Consider the following 25,556-nt stretch of genomic DNA (forward strand, 5'->3'; position numbering starts at 1 on the left):
AAACCTGTGTTTCAGTCTTATCCGCAACTACGTCGCTGTCTGAATCCGAAGTGCCAAAAGGTTGCAGGTCTGAATAGCTGCAGGTACATAGGTTCACTTTATCAGTATGTACATTGTGAAAAAATGCAAAGATATGCTCCGCAAATGGTCGGACGTTTCAGGCCTGTAGTGCACAAGGCAGTATGTAGTAAAAGAATGAAATGGAAACAGAGCACTTGGTGACAGGTTGTCTTTAAGCATAAATATATTATACACTATTATTACCTCGATATCATTCAAGAGGCCAGAAAAAAGCACTGCATGTGGAATTTTTTTTGCAGGTGAAGCACTATGTGATAGTGTTTCCCATTGAGCTTCAGAACACTAAGGGGTCTATTTACTAAGCTGCGATGAATCAAAGATCCAGAGAAACAGCTGTTTTCTCCAGATAATGGCCATCACAGCTCTTCTTTTAATTTATCAAAGTAGAAAAAAATCAGAGATTTCCCTGCCTTAACCTGTATAATCCTGGTCCCTGCAGTTCCCATTAGAAGTCTATGGGGGCTGCCATGTGACCCAGTTTAGCAAGTGGTGAAAAACTTTGCTTTTCAGTACCAGCGTTTAAAAACTAATTCCATCTCAAGATGGTGTTACCTTACCTTTTAATGGCGCCCTAAGGACTTCAGCGTTGGAGAAGATGCTCCATAGCCGCGCACGCACACTAGTGAGACAGAGGTCAGTGCCTCCATTTGCCGGCTGTGTTAGGCTGCCAGTGAAGAAGATTTTAGTTAGTTTTGGAGGTGGGTTTCGCCAGCACCTGCCAATGAGCCCTGGTTTGATAAATTGCTGCCCACTAGCCACCAATGATAAACAGACACCTTAGATTTTTTAGTGTGAAAGGAGTCGAGTTTTTATTAATTAGTCCTGTCCCCAGAGGTAAGAACACATACATATGGGCCGATAGAAGATTGTGTAGAGGAAATATGTATAATGTTATATGATACTGACAATGAAATTGTAGTGGGTTTCATGGATTAATGCATTAATTATTTTTTCTTTGACCTCAATGTAAAAGGAGGAAACTGTGGTACTGTAAAGTACTGTAAAAGCGTTTTGTGAAACTTTAAACTATCAGTATGCCTAAGGTACACCTACAGCATCATGCAGCATAAGTACTTTTAATTCCAACTTCATGCTGGAATATAGATGTCAAAGGGGCAGACTTATATAGCTCGGCCACTACACAATAGCCCCTCATTAAAAACTGTTTACAAGACCTTTCTGTTATATGGTTTTGTACCTATTACTCTGTACTTCACTGCCTGCTCCTTTGCCTACAGGTTATTACAGCAGATGTTATGGTACATCTCAATCCCTGTGCTGGTGTTATGTGACTTGTCTACATTTTATGCCTGTCTTCTCCGTAATGGGCCAACCTTCAGGCGTATATATAAGGCCTGTTAGTAGATTGAAGTGTGTGTATGACATCATCACAGAGCACCAGAAATTATGTACCTACTTCTTTATGGGTCTCATAATGGGTTTTATGAGTAAAATAAACCATCCGTCATATTACCAAGTATTACCCATTTCTAACAGAAGCCTAGAAACCTGAAAACTCATGAGTTTGTACCTGCTGGGGTTACATTTGGTCCTCCACATTGATCAACTCCTATGAATGTTCCTTTTATCTGTCCATTTCTATAGATGAATAAGGTAGGTAAGCAAACATCCTGGTATTTGTGAATGCAGCTGTCAACAGTGGCTTTCAAGAATTTGGTTTCTGGAAACTTTTTAGCCAGTATTTCCAGGTGATTGTTGAGCAGAGCACACATTGGTATACTGAAAGAGAGAGAATTTTACAATATAAATCCGTGTAATATGGTATGGTGAACAGGTGCAGTTGATTACAGTATATTTAATCAAACAACATACAGTATTGCAAAAAAGACAATCCTTATTGCCATGCATAGCAGTCTAGCATATTATGTAGTCCCCATTTGACCAAAGCATCATTTAGCCTTCAAATGTCCAGTATATTATATAGACCATATTATCTTACATACTATATAGCAGGGGCGGATCCAGAAGTTAATTGTACTGGGGGCGATTTAGGGTTGCGATTTAGCCCCGCCCCCTTTTTGACACCTAAGGCTGCTGACGGCTGCACACTATGTGCAGACCCGTTCAGCAGAGAGAGTTAGGGAGAGAGTCCTGCCCGGCTGCTCTGATTGTGTCAATCAGAGCAGTTGGGCAGGACTCTCTCCCTAACTCTCTCTGCTGAACGGATCTGCACATAGTGTGCAGCCGCCGGCAGCAAGCCCCTGCTAGCGGGGGCGATCGCCCCGATCGCCCCACCCTGGATCCGCCACTGCTATATAGTGCTAATGTGCACCATTACTCACCCCTTCATAGTGCTGCCAGACAAGGATTGGGTTGGCCTGGTGCTATCATTAAAAGACTACTAATCCCTACCATGTTATATGTTAGATCAGATATGAACCACATAGGTAAAACACATTGTTCAGTGTTACCCTGACATTCCACTTCAGTTTCTTAAAAAGTAACGCATTACCTCCCCCTTTGTATACAGTGCTGAAGCTCCTCCCACAACTGTAGGACAGTCTCCTGATAGGATCTCATACAGCTAGAAAAGCTCATTTTGCAGGCAATTCAGTTACTGTAGCATCAGTGGCCCTGTGTATGGATTAACCAATCCACACAGTGCATATCTGCATAGTATGTATGTAATGCTGTCACTCAAACTCTGCCTGTTAGAGAAACACCTTCCTACTTATATGTCATGCTGCTGCAGAGAAGTGAAACAGAGTACTATTATAGCAAGCTGCTGCAGAGGAGTAAAACAGAGTACCAATATGTCAAGCTGCTGCAGAGAAGTGAAACAGCATACTAATCTGTTGGATCTCTGCTGTGACCCTGTGCCTGATTCTGGACTTTGCTTGTGTTTCCGATTGCCATGACCTTTGGCTTGTACCTTGGAACCTCCTTGCTCGCTGCCAGCTCTGACCCTTCGGCCTGTTTCTGACCTCTCTGCCTGCTATGGACTCCTGACCCCAGCCTGCCTCTGACTATCCGCTCCTATCTTGGCTACTGTCTCCTATTCACCAGCTGCGGTATTGCATATAAGCTTCCACTACACAAGAGTTTAAGACCTGGGGGCATCCAAATACTTGTGAGCACATTAACCTCTATGGGAAAGGCAGCTGCTATAGGAGAAGACCTCTTTCTCCTGTTCAGCAAACTTATATTAATAGCCGCAAGCTCTAATATTATAACCGGCCTTAAAAACGCATATGGATCCCAGTCAAACCACACTCAGTCCAGCCCAGGTTTTGGCAGGCCAGATCCAAACCTTGTCGCAGGTTGTTGAAGAACTTTCACATCATCTATCTGTACATGAAGAAGCAGTGAAATCCTCACCAGCTACCCTGGCACCATCTGTGGGGGCTAAGCTCAATGTTCCGGATTGCTTCTCTGGGGACCGCACCTTGTTCCGAAAGAGAGTTGCAAATTATATTTTCATTTGAGACCCTGTTCCTCTCTGTTGTTCAGTGGTTTTGAACAACAGAGAGTTGGAATTGTGATCTCTTTACTCCAGGGAGACCTGCAAACCTGGGCCGTCGGGTTAACTCCAAGTAGTCCTACACTGCAATCTGTTGATGCATTCCTTAATTCCTTCATTCATCCCTTCTGCCCCTGTTGCGGTTCCAGTTGATGGTATGGAACCCATACAATTAGGGACATACCGCCTCTCATCTGAGGAGAAAGCTAGAAGATAGACACAGGGTATTTGCATATACTGCAGAAAAGGTCACCTTCTTTGTTCCTGTTCAAATAAATCAGGAAAAGACCAGGCCTAGAGAACGAGGGAAAATGTTCGTCTAGGCCTACAGATCATATGTTCCAAAAATGCATTATTGGTTCCTGCACACCTTGCTTTTGATTCACGTTCTACCGCAATTTCGGCCTTCCTGGACAGCAGGGTTGCTGCCAATATTCTGGACATAGGGTTTGCCAGTTCATTGGGGATTCCATCCCTGAAAATTAGTTCTGCCATCACAGTCAGTGGCCTGGATGGAGGACCTTTACCTGGCTGGGTAAAGGTCATATTGTGATGACCTTATAAGAGGAGTCACATTCCCTTCAGGATCACAAACCGAAACATTGATTTTGAGATGAAAATAAGCACAAACAGGATTTATTAAATCTCCTCCGTCAGGAGATTTTCTATCCTTCATATATAATTATACGGAGAAGGGCATCCCACTTTTGTGCATGCTGCCATATTTTAAAAGGCGTGAACTGCTTGTATACATTTGCTGCAACTTTTACTAAATGCTGCTCGATCTTTCCACCTTCAGTGTTGCAGGAAGAATACTGCTGCACCTATTAAAACTAACGTGCATAAATCAATCTCCTGTTACCTGTGTGGCTGGCTGGAGGCTGTTGTATGAGGCAAATGTAACAAATACATATTTCTCTAAATATTTGTGAACATTGTTTCCTTGAAATGTAACACTGTACATATATATAGACGCCTGATGGCAAAATATATGGTAGGACTATTGACCACACAATTTAGAAACTCACAAGAATGTCAGTCATTTCACTAATGAGGACATTTTACATACTAGTACTTTTCATATGATGCTGTCTGATAGTTTTATATAATATAATATAAATCAAACCAGTGGTCGAAGTGAAAATTTAGAAGTAATGGTATGAAAATGTGGTTGTATGGAATTTGACAGTTGTACAATGAAGGCAGTAGGAGAAATGGCGGTATATTATACCATTCTGTTCCAGCACACTTCGACCACTGTACCAAACCAATATTTAGTTTAGCAAGTATGAAATATGGTACTATATTGTGTATTGTGTTGTTATTTCATTACCTAGCCTCAAAAGGGGACACTGGTTCAAACTTGCCCCTAACATATAACCAAAACTAATGCCTGCATTGACTTGTATACATATAGTAAATAATAATAATAATAATAGGATTATTAGCTCTGAGAAAATATTTTAAAGATCAAGTAAAGACTTTTTAACATTAATATATTTGAAAGTCTATGTATTACTGTATTAAGCAACATATCTGAAAGAACTGTTGCATTTTAATTTACATCTTTCCAATATGCTGTATATTCTGTCATTTGTAGAAATCAGGGTGGAGTTCTATCTCTTGTAGCAATGCAAAGCCAGGTCTTGTGTTTGTGGCTTCTCCAAGATAAAGGAAATGTGATATACAGATGACAGTTTGATGGATTTATATATAACAAGCTAATTAGTCACTGCAGTGAGTTGGAATTTTAGCTTTGTTAATGTGTTACAGGTCCCAGCTTTACAATCAGCCTGTAACAATCAGACTTCTGAGTCTACACACAAGTCTTCAACAATCATCTCAAGATCCTACGTTCCACTGCTGTTTGTGTCAAAGACCTTGAGCATGCTCAGAACAAGCTTTGTGTGGAATTTTATCAAAGATTTTGAGCATGCTCAGTACAAACTTTTGAGTAGAAATTTATAATGAAACCCTCATGGCAAAATCATGTCATAGCATTCATAGGATGAGGTTCGGTCCAACACAGACAGACTATATTCCTCTGTGCTGTGAAATGCAACACCCAGGGAGGATTGATTCAGGTAATGGTGGTGGGGCCATGGCGCCTCATTGCATCATGCGCTGTACCTCCCGCACACCTCCGTCCCAACAGACTGAATCCCCTGGCAGATTTTAGCCAATCAGCGCTGTCCGCTCATCCACCTGCCTGATATCAAATGCGGAGCTTCAGTGGCTCAGCCAACACTAGGGTGCCACGTGAATGGGAGTGTCATAACAGAGGAGGAGGAGTTTCAAATAAATTGTTAAGGAAGATGACAATGTAATCTGTTATATTACCATGATCTATAAAGATGAATCACAACCCAAACATCTTCTTTGGCGTTTGTCACCTCTTTCACATATAGGTTGCCAGGAATTTCAATGAGTTCCCCGTACATCTGAGTTTTTTTAAGCGCTTTCAGCTCCTTGATGCGCCGTTGCCTAAAATATAGATACAAATATGTTAATTTATCATCAAATGAAGTCTAAGGGTTAGATTTATCAAACATTCTAAAAAGGAAAACTGGAAATTCTAGCAATCAATAAAATATTTTACATTTTTAGTCTGTTAGTGTCACTGTTTCACCACTATCTGTTGGAAACTAGCCTTATCACATCAATACATAATTATACAGATAGGGAAATACACAAATAAGCAGATATAATAGAGGGGGTCATTTAGAATTGGATGCATTCGCACCCCAAACTTAAGCAGGAAAATACATTATAAGATGTGACCAGCTGCACATCACTAGCATCTGCGTCAGAAGAAACAAGTGTATATACTTACGCCCCACAATAGCATAGGGATAATGAGATGCAGCTTGAAAGCGTTACTAGTAAATGTGAAGTCGCATTACCCTATTTGTAGATAATATAATGTCATATACACAAGAGAGAATAGTGTCTTGACAATTATTAACAAATACGAAACTTGAATTTACCATATCAAATATAATTAAATACAAACACAAAATTCTATTTAAATTAAATACAAACAACTTCTGTTTCCCCTTTCAAAAATTAAATGGTAATGTTCTTTGCTGCCCCATCCAAACTGAAATATCATTATTATGTAATGAGAATAGATGGCCGTCACTTCATATGATGTAGCAGCCACAATAATAAATTATGTCCTGTCAACTAGAGGGGTCAATCCTCAATCAGCCCCAATTACCATCATTGTGTCTTGTTACAACAGCGCTCCAGCATCTGCAAGAAATACGCCACCGGACAGGAGTATACGCATCTGCGTCCAAGTCTACCCAAGCCACAATTACGTGCACATGTCCTTATTTTACTTATACTTTAGCCTTGTCCAACTCTTTCCTCCCCCGATCCACCTCCTTAAGTGCACGGAGTCGTAAGTGTAAGATGTGATAAAATATACACACAGACGTATGCGCACACATTTTCGATGTGCACACACAGTATGGAAATGTGTATTCGGCACACAAAAAAACCCAGATGTACACTGTACAGACAAAAGTATGTAGCCACACCTGTTAATTATTGAATTGAGGTGTTTCAGTCAGACCCGTTGCCTGGGGTGTAGTACGTGTTCACGATGCTGTAAACACCAACAGCGTTTACAGCAACATAAATAATCTGAATGTAAACACAGCAATATGTTAAAAACAGAGACTTATGTATACAGACTCAGCACAGTTCCAATATGAGGAGAGCCCGACACTTTAAAATGACGTCACTTTGAACCGCGGCTTGCATATTTAGAGCGGCAATGCAATGGTCAACTGTAAGTGATATTATTAGAAGGTGGAAGAGTTTAGCAACAACAGCAACTCAGCCACTAATCAGAACGTAAATTCACAGAGCGGGATCAACGACTGCTAAGGTGCAAGGTGTGTAAAAGTCGCCAATGCTCTGCTGATTTCATAGCTGAAAAGTTCAGAATGTCCACTGGCATTAATGTAAGCACAAAAACTGTGTGTTAGGAGCTTAAGGGAATGGGTTTCCATGACCGAGCAGCTGCATGCAAGCCTCACATCACCAAGACCAATGCCAAGCGTCGGATGGAGTGATGTAAAGCACACCGACACTGGATTGTGGAACAGTAGAAACTTACTCTGTGGAGTGACAAATCACGCTTCTCTGTTTGGCAGTTGAATGGGCGAGTCTTGGTTTGGCGGATGCTGGGAGAACGTTACCTGCCTGACTGCACTATGCCAACTGTGAGGTTTGGTGGAGGAGGGATATTGGTCTGGGGCTGTTTTTCAGGGTTTGGGCTAGACCCCTTATCTCCAGTGAAGAGCAATCTTAATGCTGCAGCATACCAAGTCATTTTGGACAATGCTATGCTACCAACTTTGTGGCAACAGATTGGGGAAGGTCTTTTTCTATTCCAATATGACTGTGCACCAGTGGACAAAGCAAGGACTACAGAGACATGGTTTGATGAGTTTGGTGTGGAAGAAGGTGACTCGCCTGCACAGAGTCCTGACCTCAACCCCATTGAACACCTTTGGGATGAATTGGAATGAAAATTGCGAGTCAGGCCTTCTCGTCCAACATCAGTGTCTGACCTCATAAATGCTCTACAGAATGAATGGGTACAAATTCCCACAGAAACACTCCAACATCTTGTGGAAAGCCTTCTAAGAAGAGTGGAAGCTGTTATCACTGCAAAAGGGGGATCAACTCATACTAAAGTATATGTATGTGAATACAATGTCATTACAGTCCCTGTTGGTGTAATGGTCAAGCGTCTGAATACTTTTGTCCATATAGTGTATGTTCAACTGTAGAAGTGCTCCAGTCATAGCCGGATTAAGGGGGGGCACAGGGGGCACGTGCCCCGGGCCCCCTTCTCTCCGAGGGCCCCCCGCCGCCGGGTGCATTACCTCTAATGATTTTTTTCTTCTTCTTTTTTTTTTTATGGCTGCAGCGGCGGCGGCAGGGGGGGGGGGGGCTGGGTTGCGGGCGTGCGGGTTCGGTGCTCCCTTCGTTGGTGGGGGGAGCAGGGTAGTAAAAAAAAAAAAAAAAAAATAGATACACTACTCACCTGATCGCGGCGCCGGCGTCCCTCCTCCTTCCTCTCTGCACTGTTAACACTGAATGACAGGCCTGACGTCATCAAGTCACACCTGTCATTCAGTGAGGAGCAGCGCGGAGAGGACCAAGAAAGAAACAGGAAGACAGAAGAGAAGAGCAGAAAGAAACTAATAGAAAGGTAAGTAATAAAAAGGGAATAACGCAGAAAGGCACACTATGAGGAAAAAGGAAAGAAGAGAGGCACAGTAAGGAAAAAAGGGGGAGAAGAAAGGCACAGTAAGAAAAAAAGGGGGAGAAGAGAGGCACAGTAAGAAAAAGGGGGAGAAGAGAGGCACAGTAAGGAAAAAAGGGGGAGAAGAGAAGCACAGTAAGGAAAAAAGGGGGAGAAGAGAGGCACAGTAAGGAAAAAAGGGGGAGAAGAAAGGCACAGTAAGGAAAAAAGGGGGAGAAGAGAGGCACAGTAAGGAAAAAAGGGGGAGAAGAGAGGCACAGTAAGGAAAAAAGGGGGAGAAGAGAGGCACAGTAAGGAAAAAAGGGGGAGAAGAAAGGCACAGTAAGAAAAAAATGGGGAGAAGAGAGGCACAGTAAGAAAAAATGGGGAGAAGAGAGGCACAGTAAGGAAAAATGGGAAGAAGAGAGTCACAGTAAGGAAAAAGGGGGAGAAGAGAGTCACAGTAAGAAAAAAGGGGGAGAAGAGATGTACAGTAAGAAAAATGGGAAGAAGAGAGGCACAGTAAGGAAAAAGGGGGAGAAGAGAGTCACAGTAAGAAAAAAGGGGGAGAAGAGAGGCACAGTAAGGAAAAAGGGGGAGAAGAGATGTACAGTAAGAAAAAAGGGGAGAAGATAGGCACAGTAAGGAAAAATGGGGAGAAGAGAGGTACAGTAAGGAAAAATGGGGAGAAGAGAGGCACAGTAAGGAAAAATGGGAAGAAGAGAGGCACAGTAAGGAAAAAGGGGGAGAAGAGAGTCACAGTAAGAAAAAAGGGGGAGAAGAGAGGCACAGTAAGGAAAAAGGGGGAGAAGAGATGTACAGTAAGAAAAAAGGGGAGAAGATAGGCACAGTAAGGAAAAATGGGGAGAAGAGAGGTACAGTAAGGAAAAAGGGGGAGAAGAGAGGCACAGTAAGGAAAAAAGGGGGAGAAGAGAGGCACAGTAAGGAAAAAAGGGGGAGAAGAGAGGCACAGTAAGGAAAAAAGGGGGAGAAGAGAGGCACAGTAAGGAAAAAGGGGGAGAAGAGAGGCACAGTAAGAAAAAATGGGGAGAAGAGAGGCACAGTAAGGAAAAAAGGGGGAGAAGAGAGGCACAGTAAGGAAAAAGGGGGAGAAGAGAGGCACAGTAAGGAAAAAAGGGGGAGAAGAGAGGCACAGTAAGAAAAAATGGGGAGAAGAGAGGCACAGTAAGGAAAGATGGGAAGAAGAGAGGCACAGTAAGGAAAAAGGGGGAGAAGAGAGTCACAGTAAGAAAAAAAGGGGAGAAGAGAGGCACAGTAAGGAAAAAGGGGGAGAAGAGATGTACAGTAAGAAAAAAGGGGAGAAGAAAGGCACAGTAAGGAAAAATGGGGAGAAGAGAGGTACAGTAAGGAAAAATGGGGAGAAGAGAGGCACAGTAAGGAAAAATGGGAAGAAGAGAGGCACAGTAAGGAAAAAGGGGGAGAAGAGAGTCACAGTAAGAAAAAAGGGGGAGAAGAGAGGCACAGTAAGGAAAAAGGGGGAGAAGAGATGTACAGTAAGAAAAAAGGGGAGAAGATAGGCACAGTAAGGAAAAAGGGGGAGAAGAGAGGCACAGTAAGGAAAAAGGGGGAGAAGAGAGGCACAGTAAGGAAAAAGGGGGAGAAGAGAGGCACAGTAAGGAAAAAGGGGGAGAAGAGAGGCACAGTAAGGAAAAAGGGGGAGAAGAGAGGCACAGTAAGGAAAAAGGGGGAGAAGAGATGTACAGTAAGAAAAAAGGGGAGAAGATAGGCACAGTAAGGAAAAATGGGGAGAAGAGAAGTACAGTAAGGAAAAAGGGAGAGAAAAGAGGCACAGTAAGGAAAAAAGGGGGAGAAGAGAAGCACAGTAAGGAAAAAAGGGGGAGAAGAGAAGCACAGTAAGGAAAAAAGGGGGAGAAGAGATGTACAGTAAGGAAAAAGGGGGAGAAGAGGCACAGTAAGAAAAAAAGGGGGAGAAGAGAGACACAGTGAGGAAAAAGGGGGAGAAGAGAAGCACAGTAAGAAAAAAAGGGGGAGAAGAGAGGCACAGCATGAGAAAAAAGGGGGGAGAAAGGCACAGTATAAGTAAAAAGGGTGAGAGACACAGCATGAGGAAAAAGGGGGGGGGGAGAGAGGCACAATAGTGGGGACAATTAATTAATTTAAGATGGGGTGGTTTGGGCGCTACTGAATGTGGGGGTAAGTTTGGGGAGAATGAGGTCCCTTTATTAAATGTGCCTATGAATTATTTAATGGCAGTGACGGTTGCGGGAAATAGGTATATTTCTGAAATGTAAATACTATTAATTTATTGCTGGGGCTGTTTGTAGGGAGGGAAATAGGTTTATTTATTAAATGTGAATACTATTATTTTAATGTTGGGGCTGGAGGAAGGCCTAATTATTAATCATGGGTGGTACTGATCTAACGCCAGGGATGGCTGTAATTTTCTAAATGTACCCATTTTTTTTCTCCAATTAGGGCCCCTAGCATTCCAGGATCCAGACAAGCCGCAACTAAAGAAACCTGCAGCACAGGTGGTGAAAGTGAGAAGAACAGGTAGGAGAGAGCAGCAAAGTCTTTGAAATATTGTGATTCTAGTGGGACAATCCCAATTTTTGGTGAGCATTCAATGGTGTACACAACAATGCTGGTTTTTTGTCTGTAGGAGGGTGGCCTGGCCATGCCCAATGATGCACTATCAATGGTATTTTAATTTGCGGTATCATTGCTAGTTTTATTGTGCATTATAAATTTTATTTTTAAAGTGCGGTATCATTGCTAGTTTTAATGTGCATTATAAATTTTATTTTTAAAGTGCGGTATCATTGCTAGTTTTAGTGTACGTTATCAATGGTATTTTTAATGTGTGATATCATTGCTAGTTTTAATGTGTGGTGTCAATACCCATTTTAATGTGGTGTTTTTATGATTGTTTTAATGTACAGTATTTTAGTTTGTGTAAGCAATGATTTGTCTTATGCAGACAACCTATGCGAGCCCTCTGTGAGAGCTGTAAGGGTCATACTGTGGGCTGTAGGTGATGTAATGCAGGATGTGTTACTATGCCCTTAATTTTAGATCTTAGGGGCCCCCCTGTCTTAAGTGCCCCGGGCCCCCCGAAGCCTTAATCCAGCTCTGGCTCCAGTGGTCCATCACGCAATACCTACAGTCATAGCTGTAGTGTAGGGATCCTTCTTTATACCCGCAGATTTAAACACAGTCTCAAAGTGATGTAAAACTAGAATGTTGTTATAAAGAAGATGACATACAATGAAATGAATTATTTTATGTATTCTTGTGCTCAATATGTAGCTGGTGGTAACAGAGAGGTAATATCTTATAAACATACATATATTAAACAGAGATAGTAAGACGTTAGGATGGAAGAACAAACAAGTAGTGTCATGTAAGCTGTCAGCATTGTTATGGTTTTAGTTGGCCTTATATGCCCCCCAAGTGCAAAGGGATAAAGTGAGGAAAGGAGGTGTTCAATGGGAAAGGGGTGGGATGGTGAGACAGGAGTGAACAGTGATTCATGTTGTGTATATGTGTCTGCATGTTTAGAACTGCACACGTTGTGTGCTAAGGTACGCAACTCCAAGGCTAATCTGTGTCTGATGTGCTATTTCCCTTCTAGACACTGGCTTACTATTGTTCAGAGTAGGCATGTTAGATATAATAATAATATTAATAAGAATTATTGGCTAAGCATTGAATTGGTTACTGCGCCAGTAGTGATGATAGGTCATATTTTGCAACAGTGAGCTAATTAACATGCATATAGCATAGGAGAGCCCTTTGTCTGGTGAACCTCTTCCGAGGGCATCTTGTATGTGCCTGGATTCTATGAAATAGCCCACCCTCACTGCAGGATATATGTCACAATTTTACGAGGATTAATTGAATCCTTCCGGGTTCGTCTGGGATTGACACTACTTATCCTAGGGGAGCGGAGTCTAACAGAGTGGAGGGTTTTCACCAGGGATCCCAGCAAGGGAATTTGGACTTTGCAGCTTCCCCCCTGCAGGTTGTGGCCCCCTAAGAAAGTTCCCAGCAAACCATGAGTGAAAAAGATGCAGGATTGCAGAGAGTAACCACTGAGAAGTGGGGGAGATGCACAGGAGGTCAGTGGCCTGTGGTAGAATTCACTGTGACAGCTGAGATGGTCTGCAGAACGTTACCACTAAGGAGTGGAAAGGATGCATAGGAGGTGTTGATCTGCAGGTTAGGCTTACGGAGACTACCGATGTAATGGTCAACAGAGCGTTACCACTAAGAAGTGGAGAGGATACACATGGTGTGATGATCTGCAGAACATTACCACTAAGGAGTGTAGGATGTACTCAGGGTGTGATAGTCTGCGGCAGAGCGTTACCACTTAGGAGTGGAGAGGACACGCTGATGAAACAGTCTGCAGAGCGTTACCACTGTGAAGTGGAGAGGGTGCACTGGAGACGCCGAAGCAGATAAACCGCAGGTAGGATAATCAGAGGTTACAGGAGCTCATGGAGCGAATTATTAAAGGCAGGAGTCTGACTAAAAGAACCAGCACTGAGAAAGGTGAGGAGGAGCTTAATATAGAGCTGTCAATGAATGGACAGCGAATAGGAGTAATCGAGGAGGTTAGAAAGGGAGGCAGTTTCTGCGCATTCTCAGAACCGCCGGAGGAATGACCGCCGTCGGCTGAACGGAGTGGGTTCGGAGGACAGGTGAGTGTGCCGGCTCCCGGGCGGAAGCTGCAGGGAGCGGCGTGTGACAATAAATGTAGAACTGAGAAGCTAATTAAATAATACATTATCTAATTTGGTCTTGTTGTGTGGTTTCATTCTTATGCATAGCATTTACTTGAGGTTCAACTGACCAACCAGTCAACAAATGGTATCAGGATTGCAGTTACACTCTCAGTAATTGTGGATCGGTGATGACGCAAGAGGACATTATCTTTGTACAGTTTGTTGTGCTCTTACGAACTGTGTTTGTGTTGTGTTGGTATCAGTATTTGTGGTTTATTGTGGGCAGGGTACAGAGATCAGAAAATGTTTATTAATCTACATAGTAAGTTTAGAGGGAAAGAGGTCCGGACACTTGCAGCCTACCATTCATGAGTTAATTTCCAAGGGCCCATACAGGTATATGATATAACAAACAATCTGAATAACTTAGATTTGAACCACTATTATTATTATTTCTGCTTATGCTTTTTACAACACCACAATATTCTGCATCAATTACAAGCAAATCCAAAATACAGGACAGTCATGAAGCTTAAATGTAAGAATAGCAAAGAATGAAGTATAATACTGTACATAAGACATAATTGGTGAGGTATATAACAAGTAAGTATGTCCCGACCTGCATCCTGCAGCTCCCGTCTGCAGGTACTTTGTTGGACCTTTGTATATATTTGTATCCTGCCTGTAGTACCACTGTCCACCAAAGGGGCCACTGTGGTACTTAGACTGCTCTTACCTGCCTCGTTATTACTAACTTAAACACCTGCTTCTGGCCTATATAAGCCTGTCTGTCCCAAGCAACCTTTGCCAGAACATCTGTTACAATTACCTGTGTTGCTGTGTCTGTTTCCTGGCTCATGTTTGCTGCCTGTTCTCTGAGTTTCCAGCACACCTATCCGCAAATCATCTCAGACACTGTGTCTACTCCAGTATCCTGTGGTAACGCTCTGCAGATTATTGCTACCTGTTACCTGAATCTTCAGTGCCTTGCTCTGCAGACCGTTGCACCTTGTGTACCATCTCCACTACTTTGTGGAAAAGTCCTGCGGACCACCGCATTCTGCATCTGTTATCCACTGTGTTCTTTAGCTATTTCAGCCATACCATACCGCACTGCAACCTGAAACCCGTGTAACCGGTGTTAATAAAAACCACTTAATTTCACTACGCTCTCTCTGTGGTTTTTATTGGGAATCCTGACACAGTGAAAGCAGGTAGACAAAGTGGAAGTTGATAAAAAGACAGGAGGAGAGAGGCCCTGCTTGTATGAGCTTGCAATCTAATGGGAGGGGTGACAGTGGAATTGGATGGATGACTGGTAGGTTTTGATAAACAGGTGGGTTCTTCAGGAGTATTTAAAACTTTCCAGTCTTGTGAAGAATCTGGTTATGTACTATTAATGTGTATTATATAGGAGGAGGAGGAGCCGCACGGGAGAAGTCTCATCGGCAGGAGTAGAGGCTTGAGGGGCCAGTTATTGGCAGGATGAAGAGGGTGGAGTGGGATGAAGTCAGAGATGTAGGGGGAGAGTGGCTGAGGACTTTGTAGGTGACATTGTGAACTGGATTTGGGAGGTGCGGGAGAGCCAGTATAGAGATTGTCAGAGAAGGGAGGTGGAAGTAGAATGGAATTGGGAATGTGAGGAGAAACAGGTGAGAGGGAGGTCGGACAGGACGAGGCTCCCATAGTCAAGGCGTGACACTATCAGAGAGTGGATAAGAGCTTTGGTAGCATCAAGGGATTATCCTGGGAAATTTTTGAAGATGGAAGTGACAGATTTGGGTGAGACTATAAAAAGTTTGAGCAGAAAATGTCTAGCACACTGGGTTGTCTGTTCTGACGGGCTTTCAATGAAGAGGCAAGGGAAATGGAAATGCTAGTACTAGAGACTAAAGGAAAAATGGGACTATGGGAAAGATTCAACTAAGAGCAAGGTTCTGTTGGAGCCTCACATGATGTGCACCTGCACACATTTCAGGGTGGTATGATACATAAAATAATGTTGTTTTTTTTTTGCTTACACTTCTATGATCAGGGCCGGATTAACCAGAGGTCTAACTGGGCTATAGCCCAGGGGCTTCGGGCATCCAGGGTCCGATCAATGCTGCTGAGCACTGTCAGTGCAGTCATCCGTCCCCGGCGCCGCTCAGTAATCTGCTTACTGAGGAGATCTCGCAAGAGTTCGTGAACAACCTTGCACTTCATTGAATCTACCCCTATGTTGCAGAGATTCTCTCAGGTTTTTCAGTTGGGGTGTACCAATAACTCCTGAGCCACCGGGGACAGTTACAGCCAAAGCTCACCGTTTCCTGTCATGACACCTACTCCCAGCCAACAGTTATACAGCCAGCCAGCTCTCCATTCTTACTCAACCTATCCTCCCACCTTCTAAACTCTGCCTTCTCTTCCCTCCATGTTCACATCTGCTCCTACTGTCTCCCACTACCCCCTCCCTCAAGAATGTAAGCTCTCATGAGCAGGGTATTCTCCAATCTATGTCTCTTGTCTGTCGGTCTACCTTGTATATCCCTGTTATATCCTTGCTATGTGGTTTGCTGTATAGCAGTGCTATGTCTTCTGCCTGTACCACATATTTTGTATACTGAATCCTGTTTTTACTATGAGAACTACTCACATTCGTATACTTGTTATTACGCTTAATTATGCTTGTGCTTAATTGTGTTTATGTTCTTGTATTTTTGCTGTATAGGAGTCTCTGGGTAACTCAGCATATGTGAGTCTAGTAAATTATTTTACCTTAATGGGGAAACTTTTTACCACATACAAATTATTGCAATTTTTATTGTTTTGTTGTTTGTTTGTTTTTTAAATGGGGAATATACTCCTATGATGCTATCCTGTCACGTTACGGTGTTATTCATTACTGATTTGTAAAGAAGCGGACTAAGCAAATCTTTATGTAATTAAACATATAATCAAAATACATTACTTATATAACTGATGATGATGATGATGATGATGATTACTTAGATGCATTCAATCCTGCAGTCAGGAAACGTTCAAGACCTAGGATATATGACCTTTTAATGTAAATTACGCCTCTTGAAAATAATTCATTTTATTAAACCTTGGATGACAGTCTGTTTCTAAAAACTTTTGGGCTTATAAGCTTTTATCATTGATAAAATGATAGCTAAGAGCTACTGTCATTGAGAGTTATGCAAGTTGAATTTTATTAAATTTAATAAAATAATAGTTAAATAAAATAAAATGTTGGAGTGTTAGACATGCATTATGAACAGTGCTAGTATTTCAGGGAAAGCAGAGGAAAACTGTGATTGTGCTCTCTTTTTGCAGCTTGACAAAATGTGCTATAAATTGGGTAATACAATCCACTCACCAGTAGGTGGCAATGTAGTACAATATAACTAGATGATAATTGCTTGGCATAATAAAAAAATCTATTTTATATGGTGCTGTTTTAAGGACATTGCAGAACAATTTAAGCAGTGAATTAAAAAAAACGGTTTATTATGGTGCTGTTTTAAGGACACTGAGGAATCATTTAAGCAGTGAATTTTTAAAACCAATAAATTAAATGCTGTAACATGAAGAAAATAATCACCTTTCATTTTAGGTTGTTTTAAAACCATTCGAAAAAAGCATGTAAATTTACCTGTAAATTTCTATTGCTCTTTCATCCTCTTCATGAAATGTGTCTTCTGCATTCTTCAAACCAGCGATGGTCATTTTTTCGTATGGTTTTACTGCATATATAAAATTTTAAAACACAAAGAATAATTCTACTCATAAATCTGACTATTGTGATTCTACCAGCATTCAACATAGCTGCACTTGTCAGACATCTATTAATTTATTTTATTAATGAAGTTACTGCAGGATGCAGCCATTGTGTTTTGACTTCTGACCTTTTTGTCCTGTTACTAAATTGGTGCTTTAACTGGTGTATATAACAGCAAAAGAAGTCTTATGTACATTGGGCAGACAAATAGAAGTGATGTAAGTATTTAGGACCGCAGTGTTGAATGGAATGATAAACTAAAGATACAGCGGATTAAGCTACCAAAGGATCCACAACGGCATAAGCAGAACAGACTACAAAGTATTGGTTTTTATAAAGTGACAGTGTCACGATATGATCTCACTTCTGCAAAAATCGGGCAGAAAATCTGAGGGTATAAAAAGGAAGGAATTACCCTAGTCTAAACTCCTTCGACCACAGAGGAAGCTGTAAAACCCATTTTTTTTTCTGCCATAAAATATCCCAACTAGGAATGTGCCCCTGGGAAAAAAACATAATTACAACATAATCAAGAGCTATCTGAGCTTCAGATTGAAGTACAAAATAATGACAATGGAAACCAATTCTGATTGCACAAAACAGAAAATGACAATAGAGGAGTTCATTTGGATTTCATGGTTGTAAAATTTTGAAATACATTAACACTTGTTAAAAATATAATCATTAACAAAAAAACATTTTTAAAAAATTGTTTCTTATATTAATGTCTACTTGTACATAAAATAAATTTTTCCAATTGTTCTTCATGGCGAACACATGTTCTAACATGCATACGTGACTGTCATCACTATCAGTTGGCAGTAACATGTGCCGCATAGCTGGTGCAAGTAATACCGCTAAAAACCCCACACCCAAGAGATGCTCAAAGCTTGAATTGAACAGCACGCCCTTACTGTACACTGACTATGTATATACGCTGCTTCCCACCCCCTTCCACCCTTGAAATCGAAGTGTCCTTGCGTTGGAAGATGAATTGGATGTACATACAGTCACTGGCGTATAGTACGTTTCCGAGCAATTTTACGCAAAACGCGGCATCTATTGGCATTCACGTTCCTTAAGGAATCAGACTCTGTACGTTTGTTTTTAAGACAACGTTTCTGTACTGCTTGATGAATGCAGTGTTGTATCAGGATTTGTAACTAATAGTCCAGGATGGTGCTAGTGGCAAAATGTGAGATGTGGAGTCTAATGGGAACTCTAATTTCACACTCGTACGAACGAGTGAGGTGCTTCACAGTGGGGAACTCACAGGTCGTGGCCCCTAGAGCTAGTCTCACTAGCCAGCAGCTGACAAGATAGAGGGATGAGAGCGATTTTGGAAAATATACAGTCCATGGTCAGAACAGTTAGTATAGGTTCAAAAAAATGTAAACAAATCGGGTAGCATCAGAACATCAGACAGAATAATGCTTCAAGAATGTAAATATAACCTGTTTCCCAAGCTCCAGGGAATAATCTGAGATAGTTTAATTAGAGAGCACTGAATTTTGCATTTGTGTTCTCTGGATAACCACTCTTCTCTTGAACAGTGAACCATGAATTCGTGTTTGCTGTTTGAAGTTCATGGTTCAAAGTTCACATTTCAGCTCAAACTGTACAATTTGTGTATGTAATTCACATTCGCAGTTATTAAAGATATTGAATAGACTATAAAACTTTTTCTGTTCAAATGTAATTGGCTCCATTTGTGTATTCTTTTAACAGTTTTTTTATTCAAACTGCCAACATTATTGGGTGGAGTTTTGGGGCTAGATTTACTAAACTGCGGGGCTGAAAATGTGGATATGTTTCTTATAGCAACCAATCAGATTCTAGTTATCATTTATTTGGTACATTCTGCAAAATGACAGCTAGAATCTGATTGGTTGCTATAGGCAACATCTCTACTTTTTCAAACAACCAGTTTAGTAAATATACCCCTTGAAGTTTGAAGTTCTTCTTTAGCATGGATATACAATATAGCTTTGCTCTAATTTCACAAATTTTTAGTGTAGTCTAAATTTATTGTAAAATGTTCAGACTTTACATCCAGAACCACTTTTGAGCACCTCTATTTAAAATATACATTTATATACAAGTCTGTATATATAGTGTGATACCCACCAGTTTCTTCCTTCTGCATTTCTAAAACCATTTCTTCAATTTCATCTTTCTCTTTTTCCTTGGGAGGAATAATCCCAAAATCTCTTAAAACATCATTCCAATCAGTATCTTCATTTGGATCCTGTTCCAATCAGTATGACATATGTTATCTTTATAATATAAGCTATCACAAATTAAGAATCAAAAAAACAAAACAAAATCTTACTAACACAAAATTCTAAAAAACAAAATTCTACTATTATAAATGTTATATTAATTGCGGTCCTGCAGTTACATCTTGTGTGTTCTGATGTCTTTTTGTAGAGCAACCTCACCATCATCCACCCTCATAATGTTTGTGAGTAGTAGCAAAGATTAGAAATATATGTAAAAATGTTAAGCGAAATACACAAATAATTTAAATAAAATTCTGGATGTTAAAGAAAATTTCACAATGTGTTTATATCCCACAGCAGATGAAAGGACACCCCGCTTTCATACCTCCCAACATTAAAACGTACATCATGGAGACAAAATAAGCCCCACTACCTGACCAGCACTGCCCCTCATCCACCCAAACACCAACCAGCCACCAACACTGCCCCTCATCCACCCAAACACCAACCAGCCACCAACACTGCCCCTCATCCACCCAAACACCAACCAGCCACCAACACTGCCCCTCATCCACCCAAACACCAACCAGCCACCAACACTGCCCCTCATCCACCCAAACACCACCCAGCCACCAACACTGCCCCTCATCCACCCAAACACCAACCAGCCACCAACACTGCCCCTCATCCACCCAAACACCAACCAGCCACCAACACTGCCCCTCATCCACCCAAACACCAACCAGCCACCAACACTGCCCCTCATCCACCCAAACACCACCCAGCCACCAACACTGCCCCTCATCCACCCAAACACCACCCAGCCACCAACACTGCCCCTCATCCACCCAAACACCAACCAGCCACCAACACTGCCCCTTATCCACCCAAACACCAACCAGCCACCTTCACATGCCCTCAAGATCACAGACAATGTCTGCTAGGTCTCAGCCCCCTTGAGGTCCACAAATCAGGACAATCCTGCCAAAATCTGCACTATTGGGAGGTATGCTCTCTTAACATACACAAATTAGCATAATAACTTTATAAAATGCAAATAGTATCAGTTTCATCATTATCAGCAATAGAACAAGCTATAAGCTAATTTAGAATGCAGTCCAAGTCCAATCAGATCTTATTTAGGTTAGCTGGTTGTTCTGCTTCGAGCTGTAGGACACCTGGGGGTAAATGTATCAAGCTGAGAGTTTTCCGGCAGGTTTGAAAAACCAATCAGATTCTAGCTATTATTTATTTAGTATATTCTACAAAATGATAGCTAGAATTGGTTGCTATAGGCAACATCTCCACTTTTCAAACCCGCCGGAAAACTCTCAGCTTGATACATTTACCCCCTGCTTTACAATGTTTACACAATGTATATGGGATTCTGGATGAACAAGTCTGATGTTAGAACACATTCAATTTGAATTGATCTTTCACTTATGTTCATTCCTGGAGCCTGAGTGTAACAGTGGGTAGGTAAATTATGTCTTTTAAAGGACAAGTTATGATGAAATGTGTCATGACATTTTCTGATGCCTTCAGATCCAAGATTTTGCCTCAATGTATCCTGAAGTCAAACTGCAGCATGGAAAATATCTACACTCCACGTTTTAAAGCTGTGATCATGAGAACATTCATGTTGTGACAACCACAGTTATGATTAAGACTGCACTGAGACAGACTGGGATTAATAAATAATAGTAGACACAGATCGTGTCAGTCAGAGACACAGAATTTTTGACAACGTATCTGTCCGTGCTTTTAATTGCCCAATGTTTTCACATTTAGGTTCCAATCCTCATAGAGACTAATATAAATCTTCCTAAGGCACAGAGGATAGCTCTGAATAAGCATTTTGTTACTTGCTTTAATTACATTGCCTATTTCATATAGGTTAACTATTTTGTTTACTGTTTTATCACTGAAAATTTAATGTGATACTTTATTTTTAGTCTGACTGGCTGAACAAGAGAAATGACTCATGTCAAATGTAACGAAAAAGTATTTTGATAGACATTCTAGGGACATGATGTTCTCCTGTTGTGTCATTATGTTAATAGTAATTACTAGTACACAACGCTACAGTCTTCACAAATATAAAAATGCAAAAGTTCTCTCCCCTGAAGAGATTACAATTTACCTGGGGATGTGAATTAAATGGACAGCAGTAGTCCAGCAGTCATTTTGTATATCTCTTGAAACAATGTTAAGAATACAATTATTTAAATATCAGGGGCCTGATTCATTAAGTTAAATACTGTCTGTTTTTTCATGTAGCACACAAATACTTGATAGCTTATTTGTACACTGAAATTTAAAGTTGATATTTGTGTGCTGCATGAAAAAACAGTCAGTATTTAACTTATGTGCAAAACAGAAAACTAATTTGCACCCCTTGCATTGTAACATGGTTTTGTCCAGGAGACTGAAATAAGAAGTTTCTTAAGTTAAGATCCTTAATGAATCAGGCCCCAGTTTTGGAAATCACAGGACAAACATATTGGGCCTGATTCATTAAGGAAAGTAAGGCACAAAAAGAAGTAAGTTTTCTCCTGGTTAAACCATGTTACAATGCAAGGGGTGCAAACTATTTTTTTTATTTTGCACATACGTTAAATACTGACTGTTTTTACCATGTAGCACACAAATATTTGATGGCTTATTTGTTCAATGAAATTTAAAGCTGATCTAGGACATGCCCTACCCCAACTATAAATCTGTCCCCACATTTTAAATTTACCTCCCCTCCAATGCAACATGGTTTTGCCAAGGTGCAAAGTTACTCCTTTTCTTTGTCTTACTTCTCTTAATGAATCCTGTTTTGCTCTTTACTAAGGACGATCAAGGTGATTTTTTGTAGTCAGCTTACTTAATTAGTAACTTGCAAGATTTGAGTACAAATGTATTATTTGAATGCTAATTATTATAAGCCATCTTCTCTGCTGTTAATGGTTCGGTCCACTTTTTGTTAAGCAAAACCCAGAGTAGAGAGCACATCTGAGATTCCCATCATTATCTTATTGATTGCAGCTGCAAATAATTTTCTTCAGAGAAAACTTGGATCGATAGCTTTGAACAGCATAGGACTGTAGGTATATAGCACCTGATTGGCTGCCTTCTGCTGACATCCAATCAGGTGCTGTATTCAGTGTACACCTCCTGTCCTACAACCTGGAATGCTTAGGACAGAAGGTCCCCAGCTAGTCCTTCTGTCCATTTGGTGGCTGGTACATGGTGATAGAGGGTGTACAGTGGGCTGGGCCTTCTTAACAGCATTATAGGGCAAAGCAGTGCACTGGGGCCCTACCTACACTATCACTCACCCATTTTTGTACATGTACGTTGTTTTCATCAAGGTATGTATTCGCAACAGCAAGATCACGTGTACAGATAACAGCTGATACTGAGGTGATTAGTTCACCTAAACGTTTTAGTAAAGAGAGTTTGAAGGTTCTGAATAAATCTCCTGGAATAATATACTGAAAAGTTGGCAAGCCTATGGGGCCCCTAAGCTCATGGGGCTCCCGGGCAACTGCCCAGCGTGCCCATGTGTTAAGACAGCCCTGACAGTGGGTATACCCCACTGAAGTACTATAATGAAGGTATGCATTACTACAGCCCTACAATAAAACAATACCAGAATCCAAACATATGGGTCTACGCAAATTAATCTGGTCTTATTTATATAAACAAATATTTCAATTGTCAATGATCACCGAATTCTAAAGCTTAATATATTAGTAAGTAAAACACTATTTCCATTCCACTGCTGAGACTGTTCCAGTGTGTGTATAATCGCTTGCAGTTTCTTTATATGTACTGTTCCTGTGGACAATACAGAACCTTAACCGGTGATTTTCCAGAGCGCAATTAAGTCTGTGCTTCAGTGCGTGACTTCAGCAGTGTGATGACTGGTACTCGGTGCTCTCCAGACACGCGTCTCCCCATGATACGCCTGGCTTCCTCTTAAACTATGTGTTTTCCTTCTTTGGTAACAGCCACCTGAACTAATTTCCCTGTTGGGCTGCAATGCCTTTACTTTACAGCATCCTAAACCATGTATGATCTTGTGTTTGGTATACATTTTTAATAACCTGCTACCGTTGTTATTATTATTATTATTATTATTATTATTTATAAGACACCACAAGGGTTTCCACTGCACTGTACATAGGTGGTTTGAACATTAAACAAAATAAGTATTTATATCCTACCAACTGTCTTGTATGTATTTTTACACATTTATGTCCTAGGCATGGGGTCCTACAATGGAAACTCTGCAAACTTTAATGGCTGATCTTGTCCCCATCCTTGTTTTCAACTCTTTCATCACTAGTTCCAGATACTTTAAGATGTTTTAATCTTTTACATTTGTAAACTCTTGTTTTTTGTCTGATTCTAGCACCCAATGAGTTGTTGCTCAAATGTAAGCAAATGATTGCACTGAAATATGGTGCCATGCTAGCATGCTGCCTGTTCTGTGCTATGAAGTAATATAATTAGGACTGACCATTGTTACTTGAATGATTTAAATGCCCAGAATTCACTGTTCATGACAATATAATACATTACTACAGCACTAATCTAGTTATATCTAGGGTATTATTGTTTTGTTATTTATTTTTAGATCAGTGATTCTTAACCTTTTCAGCCTGGGACCTAGAAGGTGCATATAACTGCTGGGACGTCACATCCAATTATGTTAGTAAGACCTACTTAGCCACACATTGCAGTGTTTATGGTCACAAAAAGACCATCCAATGTCATATATGACATACAGTAAATGCAGTCAGACAATGACCACATCTGGCCACGAACGCCGATTGTGGATTCTCAGCCCGTGTAACGTATGGCCAAATCTTTTTGATTTGTCAAATCATATGTATTCACATGTATTACCAAATCCGACAGAGATTTAGCCGCTTGGAGGTCGGGCTAAGCCTTTCGTTTGATCTATCTATAGCTACCATGGGTCTGGGAGTCACCTGTGAAAACCATAGTTCATCCCTCAAATGTTACAGGAGCACTACTTGGTAGATACCATTACTGTATAGTATAGTATAGTAAGCAGTCTTAGGGGCATATTCAGTTAGCTGGGGAGAGCCTTCGCGACCGTTCCAGAGGCACTCGGCGATAATGTAACATGACGGATTTCCCTTCCCCGCACCACTGAGATACAAGGAGAAGGATGCAATGTTGCGGTACCGTACTAACAGAAAAAGCACGCAGCTGTGATGTTCCTCCGAACAGGCTAATTGAATATGTTATTTATGTTTGTAATAAATTTGTAACAAAAGTACATTTGGAATAGATGGAAAATGTGATGTCCTATTGAAATAAAATGGTACTGATAAATATACAAGGTTACACACATAATCATGGCAATTAGGCATTTAGCTAACAATTACAATAAACCTGTCAACCCTAAATAAAACTATATTGGCATGAGCTTCCATATCATATGCTTAAAGGAAAGGCAGTGAGAAAGTAATTCCTTGAAATAGATGTCATATGGCAATGTGTAAGACAAGACATAATTTACCTGCATGATGTCCTAGGTTGTAGCATGTACTAGTAGCTGGAGTGTGCTGGGAGCTGCTTCACAACCTAGTGACACTTCCCCTGAATTCCAAACCTAGGGTTCTAGAACTAGTATTATGACAGAACAATCAACAATCTTTGATTCTAAACTAGTTTTGTACTGTACATATCAACGCAGATCAATGACAAAGAACCTGTATTCTTGTCTGATCACTGTAAGTTATTTGTGTGGGGAACAGACAGAACTTCACAGCCTTTTCCATTTCACATGAACATTTTATATGGACTGATTTTAGTATCTGTTAGATCCTAGGCTTGGGCCTTATCTTCCTTCCGATACATAATCCACCAGCTTCTCTTGAATCAAAAATCATTAGGTTCACATCCACTGGCTTGTTGTAGCCTGAAGAATATGTGACCAGTGCTAATTATGGTGTGATTAGGTCTTTATGTGAAAATATAAGCTTGAATTCACCGTTAAAAACAA

General features: G+C 40.9%; 1 protein-coding gene across 1 annotated transcript in view; it reads right to left on the bottom strand.

Moving 5' to 3' along the window:
* Positions 1–25,141, bottom strand: part of PDCL2 (phosducin like 2) — a 36,383-nt gene extending 11,242 nt beyond the window's left edge. The window contains exons 1-5 of the mRNA XM_075189352.1: positions 25,071–25,141; positions 19,431–19,551; positions 17,178–17,268; positions 5,903–6,046; positions 1,613–1,821 (exon numbers count right to left, since the gene is read on the bottom strand). Of these exons, the coding sequence (XP_075045453.1) occupies positions 1,613–1,821; positions 5,903–6,046; positions 17,178–17,268; positions 19,431–19,551; positions 25,071–25,076 (571 nt within the window). The 5' untranslated portion in view covers positions 25,077–25,141. The remainder of the gene's footprint in view (positions 1–1,612; positions 1,822–5,902; positions 6,047–17,177; positions 17,269–19,430; positions 19,552–25,070) is intronic.
* Positions 25,142–25,556: the final 415 nt, after the last annotated feature.

Source organism: Mixophyes fleayi, chromosome 1 (genome assembly GCF_038048845.1).
Source record: "Mixophyes fleayi isolate aMixFle1 chromosome 1, aMixFle1.hap1, whole genome shotgun sequence".
NCBI classification, from domain to species: Eukaryota; Metazoa; Chordata; class Amphibia; order Anura; family Limnodynastidae; genus Mixophyes; species Mixophyes fleayi.